This window comes from Zonotrichia leucophrys, chromosome 23, assembly GCF_028769735.1.
Source record: "Zonotrichia leucophrys gambelii isolate GWCS_2022_RI chromosome 23, RI_Zleu_2.0, whole genome shotgun sequence".
Classification (NCBI taxonomy): domain Eukaryota; kingdom Metazoa; phylum Chordata; class Aves; order Passeriformes; family Passerellidae; genus Zonotrichia; species Zonotrichia leucophrys.
In genome coordinates this window covers 4,919,616-4,929,122 of record NC_088192.1, presented here as the reverse complement: position 1 = coordinate 4,929,122, position 9,507 = coordinate 4,919,616, and the positions used below count along the sequence as shown (strand labels likewise).

General features: G+C 49.6%; 1 protein-coding gene across 1 annotated transcript; it reads left to right on the top strand.

The window, feature by feature from the left end:
- Window positions 1–3,699: 3,699 nt before the first annotated feature.
- Window positions 3,700–5,759, top strand: LOC135457305 (cbp/p300-interacting transactivator 3). Its single transcript, XM_064731819.1, has one exon. It carries the CDS (start codon window positions 3,914–3,916, stop codon window positions 4,526–4,528), a length of 615 nt encoding a protein of 204 aa, XP_064587889.1. The 5' UTR covers window positions 3,700–3,913; the 3' UTR covers window positions 4,529–5,759.
- The last annotated feature ends 3,748 nt before the right edge of the window (window positions 5,760–9,507 follow it).

Genomic DNA, 9,507 nt, shown 5'->3' with positions numbered 1-9,507 from the left:
GCAAAGACATCACCAAGGCAAACTGGTGCCACTGGAGCAACAACCTGACTAATCCCCAGCCTGGGTAATGCACCTTGATAACACAGAGCTGATGATACCAGTACAGTAGAGACCTGGGTGTCTCAGTGTGGAGACAAATTCAGGAGAAAACACTCTGAAATGAGTGTTTCCTCTAAAGAGAAGGGTTCCAGTAATCTCTTTTTTTTCAATGAGAAATGAATACCAGTGGGTGAAAGTGAAAAAAAAAAACCCCAACAAAACTGTTTATTAACAAAAACAAAAAGCAAAGCGAAAAACAAAGGGGTGCCTGCAAGGCAGAGAAGAGGATTGAATAATTGCTAAATATCAAAATTGAACAAATGCTAAATATCAAAATTTCAAAACCTTAACCCCCACCCCTCCCCAGACTGTGTGGATGGCAGCTGCCCCTCTTGGTCTCAGGGAAGGGGAGAACAGGAGCTCACAGAGCCCTTGGGCAGAATAGATGGGAACATTGCTGGTGTGGGTCTCCTCACAGCAGGCAAAGCTGGTGGGTTCCAGTGTCCTTTCTTGTGTTGGTTCAGCTTCTCCAAGGTCTCAGGTTCAGGGTGGCCCCTACCAGCTCCCCAGATAGACCAAAAAAAAAAACAACCCAAAAAAAAAGCTGAAACAGTTCAAGGAAAAAAACCCAAAAAGCTGCCAAGAGGATTCCCAATACAGCCTCCAGCTAGGGGAAGGGAAAAAAACCCCAAAACTTCTTGCTTCAAGCTAGCAAAACGAATCCAACAAAAGGAACAATGAAGTGTTCTGGTCCACTCCACAGCCTGAGCACACTGGAGAGAGAGAGAGGGTTTGAGCCCAACCACACAGGAGCCCAAGGCTCCCCACCCCACCCTGGTCCATCATAAAGCTACAGCAGCCATTCCTGGGCATAAAACAAATTATTATGGAATAAAGTATCACCATAAAATCGCCCCAAGACATTGGGAAGCCCCATGTCAGGAAGGCATGACTGACACACTGATGGAGGTGCTGATGTGGTGACTTCAATCAGGGCTCACTGACCAAGAGCCCTGGATCTGGCAGTTTATCTGCCTTCCCAGAAAGGCCAGCCTGTCCCTGGGCTGGTGACAGATGGCAGGGCAGAGACACAAGCCTGGGGTTAGATGGGTCACACACAGTGTTTGTAAATAGAGGTTTGGGTCATTAATCCTCAAGACCTGAGCACAGCAAGGAGCCACTGGTTGTTCTGGGCCAAAAAGAGCAGAGAGGGATGCTAGCAGAACTGGTCAGCCCTTCCCCAGCTCTGCTCCCCAGCCAGCAGCTGGGGCAGTGTGAATTTCAGCACACTGTCTAAAATAAAATATTTCTGCTTCAAGAACAGGGAGCCCTGAGGACACAGAGCAGAGGGAATTGGCACACACATGGCAAACATGGAAGCTGTGGCTCTCTGCACACCTCTGCCCACTGCAATGCCTCCCACCATCCCATCCCCTGTGCCCTTCCCTTCCTGCAGGCTCTTCTCAAACACCCCAGGCCATGCTGGGGAAATATTTAGGGACAATGGCACAAGGCTGGCACACAGCTCCATTTCTGGTCAAATTCTTCTCAGGCTGGATGAGCAGCTGATTGGTTTTACCCTTGCAGGAGAAGGGGCATGAGTGAGGATAGAGATATAGAGGATAGAGTGTTCTGCTGATTTGTTTCCAAAATGAAGGGCAATTTACCATCTTTGTGGTCTCCAGTAATGCAAAAGCTGTGGAGAGCCCTTTCCCACCTCTTACTCCTGTCCAAGAATCCCTGCCCCTGCCCAGGTCTTGCAGGACACACCACACCTCTCCTCAAGTGAGAGATGTTTTCATGGCTGGATGCCTCTGAAAAGACCAGGGCAGACACTCCCCTGGCATCTATTCCTCACCTGGGTGTGCATCTCCATGTGAACTCGTAGGCAGGCAGGTCTATGTATGTGAGTGTGTGTTTATTAGTACCAAAAACTCATTTGTCAAAATCTCTAGAGTTAAAAAACAATCATTACGTAATTATAATGAACAATTAAACAACTGATTCATCAGCTAGAGGCTCACCAACAACACCTGAAGCCTATCCCAGCCACCTAACCAGGCAGAGGGTGGCACAAACAAATGCAGCTCCCAGAATGTCCTGGAGATTTATGGCCCTGTGCTCTGTCCAGATAAGAGAAGACACTTTCCACTCCTGGCTGCTGGTGTTTTGGAGCTGAAGGCTCCCAGGCGTTCCCTGCTCTGAGCTGCTGGTTTAAAGCGTTTTGATACAGAAATATTCATTAAAAGTAACACTTTGGGTCAGTACCATGGCTCAGAACTCCCCTAAGGTGCCCATGCTGCTTGACTTAGACCTTTCCTCTGCTCGCAAGGGTCTGTGAGTACCCTGAATATGCAGAACACTTAAAACTCCACAAATAACCTGCTCCAAGCCAGCAGAAAAGTTCTGTCTGTCAGCACCAGTGCCATGGTCTGTAATGCTGTGGTTAAGAGCTGTCTGGGAGAGGACAGGGGCAAAGAAAGAAGTTGGGGAAGCAAGTTGAACTGTGTCATTCCGTGCCTTCCGAGCAGGTAACTATGCAACACTAATACAAGTTCTTTTTATAAGGAAGTATCTCAGTTCCTTCAACAAAGCAGACAAGGAAGATCACTGCTGTTCTTTCATACTGGAATGTACAATGTCCTGAAGAGAGCACCAGAGCTGCTGTGGTCTACACCCATGGTGATATAATTTGCTAGCAAAGCTCAGTGGGTGGGCACGGGAGACAGAGGTTGTGATGGTGTTCACAGTGGTCTGAGGATGAGGGAAGAGACGAGGATCTGACTCCATGTTACAGAAGGCTGATTTATTATTTTATTATATATATTATATTAAGACTATACTAAAAGAATAGAAGAAAGGATTTCATTAGAAGGCTGGCTAAGAATAGAAAAAGAAAGAATGATAACAAAGGTTTGTGTCTTGGACAGAGTCCGACCCAGCTGATTGTGATTGGCCATTAATTAGAAACAACCACATGAGATCAATCACAGATGCACCTGTTGCATTCCACAGCAGCAGATAGCCATTGTTACATTTTGTTCCTGAGGCCTCTCAGCTTCTCAGGAGAAAAAATCCTAAGGAAAGGATTTCTTCAGAAAATATCATGTCTACAAGAGCTCACCTCAGAGGTGACAAAGACACTGCTGCAGACAGTTACACCCGTGTGTACAATATCCTCAGTACCATCTGTGTTTGGAAGCTTGGTGCATCCTTGCTAGGAAGATGCTTCTGACTGAATAACCAACCACGCAGCTGATGCCACAAGCTGTTCTGGGCCACGGGAGCACCTGACAAAGGTGCATTGTTCAGAGTGAACAAGGAGCTCAGCACAAACCCCGCAGTGGCACCTGAGGCTCAGTGTGTCAGTGACTTGGGCAGTGGCACCGTGAGGAGGAAGGCAGCGGGGAGGCGACTGCAGAGAGCCGCTCGCAGTGCCAGAAGGATGCAGCGGCGGGACTACGGAGCTGTGCAAAGCCGGGACCGAGCCCGCCGCACCTCCCTCCTTCCCGCCCGCGGGGCCGGGCCGCCCGCCCGCGCTCCAATGGGCGCCGGGGCCGCCTCCTCCCGCCGCGCTATAAGAGCGGGAGCGGAGCCCTCAGTCCCGGCCAGCCCAGCCCGCGGAGCTCAGCCCGGCTCGGCACAGCCAGCACTGCCGGAGCCCGGAGCGGCGCACACTGCCCAGCACAGCCCGGCTCCCGGCCGCGGCTGCCCCGCCAGCGGAGCCGGCGGAGCGGCGCCTTCCCCCGGCAGCAGCAGGAGGAGGTGGGACTCGCCGCGATCTTCTGTGGGAGCCGGCTCGGCGGGAGCGGGACGCGGAGCCGGCCCCGGGAGCCGTGGCCGAGCCGCTGTCATCTCCTGGGGACCCGGAGGCATGGCCGAGCATATGATGATGCCGATGAGCCACGGCGGCGCCGGGCTGCAGGGCTACCGCATGGGGGTGAGCGGGCTGCAGGGACCCCCGCAGCACGGGCAGCATGTGCTCAGGACGCTGCCCAGCGCCGCTCAGATGATGCCCTACGGAGGGGCTGGCATGGACGGGGCCATGAGGCCGAGGGCCAGCCTCAGCGGACAGATGGGCCACCACCAGATGCAGAACGCGATGATGTTCAATGGGCCGGGCCAGCAGCAGCAGTACATGGGGCCGGTGGGCACGCAGCAGCTCATGGCCAGCATGCACCTACAAAAACTCAACACCCAGTACCAGGGGCACCCGCTGGGCATGAGCAACGGGCCCATGGGAGCGGGTGGCCAGCAGTACAGAGTGGGGCCGGGCCAGCACCCGGGCATGCAGCACATGCCCTCACCGGCGCTGACATTGAATGTTATGGACACTGATCTTATAGACGAGGAGGTCTTGACATCCCTTGTCCTGGAACTGGGCTTGGACCGGATTCAGGAGCTGCCAGAGTTATTCTTGGGACAGAACGAGTTCGACTTCATTTCAGACTTTGTTAGCAAACAGCAACCCAGTGCCATCAGCTGCTGAGGGGCTTTGAGCTCCTCCTTGTGTCTTGGTGGTTTTGAGTTTGTTTCTAACTTTTCCCCACCTGCCATCCTCCTCCCTTCCCCTGCCTTGCCCTGTCCCGGATTCCTGCCCTCCCCAAAGGGACAATCATCGGACACTGGCTTGCAATGGATTGCTTTTCTCTTCTGTGTGTTTTTTTTTTTTTTTTTCTGTGTGGGAGTTTCTGGAGAGGGGGTTGGTGCGCCCCAAACAGAGAGCAGATCGAGAGCTCCTGCTGTAGAACTGCCTCTAAATGACATTAACAGGATTTCTGGCTTAAGTAGAAATAATGGACTTACGACTTTCCTCAACCAGGCTTGGAGCACAAGAAGCCATAGGCAGCTGGCAGCCCTGCTGGTAGCTGGATTTGCTCGTGGAATCCGTGGTGCCAGTGGAGTTGAAGGATCCTGAGAGAGAATTGTCTCCCTGGTGCATGGTTTGAACCAGTTTTCCCTTGCAACCGTGGGTGGGGTTAGTTATTTGTTGGGATGTTTTACTGTGACAGTAAATAGGTCTTCAGTCGTGTCTGTTCAGCTCGGGAAGGGCCGCTTCCCCATAGCAGGCTTTTTTTTCTAACTCGCAAAAATAAAGTATGCCTTGGGGAAGGGTGTGCGTTTGTGCCTAAATGTTCATCTCCGTGGAACTTCGGATCTCGGACCTGTACTGCTAATCAGCTGTAAAATTTACCAAGTGTTTGAGGTTGATTCAGGCATGAGGCTTAAAGCTGCAGTCTGGCTCCACTTTTTTCCACCTCTGAAACCAAATAAAGACCATGTAACTGTATATTTCAGTTCCAATCTTATTTATTTTCCTGCGATTATTTATTTGCAAGGGCTCCTTTTGTTATTTGGCTTTGGGACCGCTGGGAAAGATGCCTGGAGAGTACTGCAGCTTTAAGATGCTGGCTTTGGGCAAAGCGAGCCGGGGATAGTTTTCAAGCTGCTCTGCAGAATAGTCGCTTCAGCTCGAGATGGTTATGCTGAACGCGCAGGACTCTAAATCCAACACCTCTGTGAATGTGATAAAGATGACTCGATTTCCAATTCCCTTGCTCGGAGAAGGTGAGATGCAGGAGCCGGCGGGGTTCGGTTTCCTGCGCTGGCTCCTGTTTCCAGCGCTCCGGTGACTCCGGGCTGCTGCTGCCCCCTGGTGCTGCCGGGCCCTGGGCGAGTCGGAATGTACGGATGGATTTGCGAATAAAAGCTGAAACATCTCCCGTGTGCGTTTGTTCGGTGCCCGTGCGGTGTGGAGCGCTGGGAGAAGCGCTGCTGGTGGGGCTGTAGCTCCTGTCACTTGTGTGCCCCACCTGATACTCGAGTTGGAAGGATTGGGTTTCTAGTTCTAAGTCCTTGAAGTGTGGCTGGGAGGATGAGATGCTCCTTTTCTGTACTGAGGAGGAATTACAGATGTGGATGGTGTTGCTCTGTTGCAGAATGGCTGCTTTTGCTGGCTAAGCCAGGTGATAGAATCCTAGAATGGTTGGAAAGGACTTAAAAGATATAGATTTAAAGGACTTTTAAGGACTTAAAGATTTAGAGGTGCTTGGACAAGTGGGTGGTGATTCCTTCCAGCACCTCTGACAGCTGAGTTGCAGCTCTCTGCTGCAGTTTTCTATACCACAAAGGCTCTAAAAATCAAGACATCCATTGCTCTCCTATTCTTACAGGGCTTGAGTTTTCCTTTTTAAAGAGTTTCCAGCCAGTTTCTTTGCAGAGTTGAGGGAGATACCCAAGCGTTCCTTTCCTGCCCTGTAGTAATGGGGCTGTGGATGCTCTTATTGCAATGGCTGAACCACTTTGAGCTGTCAGTGTCCCCTGGTCTTGTTCCTTGCACACCTCAAGACCAGTGCTTATGCCCATACAGTCTGGAGACCTGGTCAAAAAATAACTTCTGGGGCTTTTGTTGAAGGTGGGAGAGCCCTGCTTAGGCTGTCAGCTCTGTGGCAATGGGCTGTTGGAGACCTGGAAGAACTTTGTTGTCTCTGCGTAGCTGCAGGTTGTCGGTAAGCAGTGAAGAGCTGGCAACCTCAGAATAAAAGTAATTCAACCACAAGATAAGCATTTTCTAGGCTGTCAGTTCTTGTTGAGGGGGGTGTAAGCTCTGTGGTACACACCACTGTGACCTGCAGTGTCCCAGTTACAAGTGGGGAGCTGTGTCCACCCCCCAGATGAGGAGTATCAACTCAGCAATTTCTGCAGAGCTTCACCAGGAGCAGGTTTCTGTGTGATGAGCACTTTGCACCTGATGGCCAGAGGAACCTGTCTGTGCATCCTCTCTGAGGGCTCTGCATTGCACTGGGAAAGGTGGTGCTGATTTAAGTCAGAGTACAGGAACTGACAATACCAGAGATGGGGAGTGACTGGGGGTTCACAGTCAGGATTTTGTTGGGAGTCTGTCCCAGCAGGCTCAGTTGAGATTATTTCAATGCTTCTTGAGTATGTCACCCCCATTCCCCAAAAGACCCTGTGAAGTGTGGTCATTCTGTGATTTTCTAGAAAACCCAGGTCAAAACCACTTATTTCTGCTAGAGGCTTGGGTTTTTTTCTGTCTGGGCTGGACTGGCCAAGTGCTGTGATCATTTCCTTTGCAAAGCTTTCTTAGTTCAGGTGAAGTTTGCCCCCTGCACCTTTGTGCTGCAGGCTCTGAATGCCTTGTTCAGGCACACAGGACCTGTACAGATGCAGCTTGGGCAGCTCAGGTCTCCCTCTGCACTCAGCTGTGTGGTCTGGCAGGGTGACTGGCCCCACACTGTGAACAATGGGACAGCCCAGCTACCTGGGTCTGCAGGTGAGGTGCTCAAAGGTCACCAGAAATATAACAGGGCTGAGATTTGCTTTTCCCATGCAGCTGACATTGATCTCTGTGTCCCAGAGCAGGCAGGAGGGCAGCAGGGTGACCCCCAAAGCTCTGATGGGGACTGAGAGGGAGGTTCTCAAACCCCACCCTGTCCCCTCACCTTGGCTGGATCCTTTGTAAATCTCCAAATAGGTTTTGTAGCTCTTTGTGTAATGTCCAGGCCTTGAGGCAGCCTCTGGAGCATGAGTGTGAAAGCACAGAAAGACAAGGCCTTTCTCCACATGCCTGTCTCTGGCCACGTGCTCTGGGGTGATGAAGTTTGTTGATAGCTCAGGGTGATGTAGAGTTGCAAAGGTGAAAGTCTGGTGCAGGATCTGCTAATAGTGAGTGGCCAGGCAACAACATGAGCAATGCCTGGTAAATACAAAATAATGACTAGAAGTTTACCTCCTCCTTGACTTCACGCAGTGCTGGGCTCTAAACTAGCCATACTCAGCAAAGATCTTACTGTGACAATTAACATTTCTATGAAAAATCTCAGCTTGCTGTTCAGGAGGAGCCAGACAAGCAAAATAAATGAGAAGATGAATGAAAAGTAAAGTCAAACAGTGAATGCCCTACAGAACCAACAGAGAATTCAGACCTATGATGGTGAACTGTGAAAAATTCTGGTCTGTTTATAGAAAAATTATAATGTAAAACTAGAAAAATGGGAGAGAAAGAAGAAATAACTGAAGCAAAGTAATGTTTCTCAAAAGAAGCCACAGAATAGCTTGGGACTCCTCAGTCAAGAAGAAGCTGGGCAACAGAATTTTATAATGTAAGTGAAAGGAGAAGGTGACAGGGAATTATTTTTCCCAAGTGTGATGGGAGATATCTGCTGATCTCTGCAAGTTTAGCAGAGGCCAGGGTCAAACCTGAGTGAACAGAGGTATTTCTGTTTCTGTGTAGCTCATTGAAGCTCTTTCTGACGGTGTAAGAGGTACATGGACACTTGGGGATACCTGAACATTTCTGTATAGCCAAAACCACTGATCTGTGGCTCAAAAGTCTCCTGAATCAAAGGTTCCTGACTCAGAAACAGGGGGATGTTTGTTTTGTTTGGGGAATTTTTTTTGAGGGAATTTTTGGTGAGTTTTTTTTTGGTTGGGTTGGTTTGTTTGTTTGTTTTAAATTCATAGATACATTTTCCTTCAGTGATGTCTTATGCCAATGAAATCCACAGGGGAGAAATCAAGGTCTTTGTAAGAAGCTTAAGCTCTCTAAGCTCCTCTTCATTTTAAACCTGCCACCCCCTCACTTTGTTCTGTGTCCCCAAATTCCCAATCATTTCTTGTTCATCTTCTCCCCATTAGTAATGATTTTGGAGCTCCTGAGATGTTCCCTCTTGAGTGTCTCCCTGTCCAAGAACCACTGTGTGTTGTAGATTGTGATCACCTTTTTTTGCCCTGTTTCTGGCTTTATGGGATGGGGGAGGGAACAGCACTGGTTTAAGCTCTAGATGGATGTGTCATGGATTTTGCCAATGCTATAATTAGGTCTGGTTGTTCTATATTTCAGACATCCATCACAGAACCACAGAAATATTTAGACTGGAAGGGACCTTTTGAGGTCACTCAGTCCAATCCCCAGTCCAATCCTCCAAGCAGGACTGCATTCAAAGGCAGGGCAAGCTGCCCAGGGCTTTGTCCAGGCAGATTTTGAAAATTTCAGGGGATGGGATTTGTTTGGAGCTTTGTTTTAGTTTTAGGGTTCTGTTCCTTCATTTTTTTAAAACCCTGTATTGCTGGGTTTGCATTTGCCTCAAAAGTTTGGAGTGAGGAGCCCCATCCTCTCCTCTTCCTCATGCTGCCATCTTGGGACCTCAGTTTCTGCAGCACTGTCTCCCCAAGCCTCTAGAGAAAAGCCTGAGTTTCCTTGAGCAGGGGGAAGTTTTGCTCTGTTTCTCTGCAGCACATTTCTGTGGATGGTTTGTTCCTACTCAAAACAGCCAAAGAATACAGTTTGTTCTTGTGACATCTTGACTTTGCCCATGAATCCTCTGGACTTCCACAGGGGTGAGGAAGAAAGGGGATTTTACAATTTACCTCACCCTAAAACTCCAAAACACAGTTACTAAGAAATATTCAAATAGCTTTCACGTTCTTGGCTACAGAACTGCCACA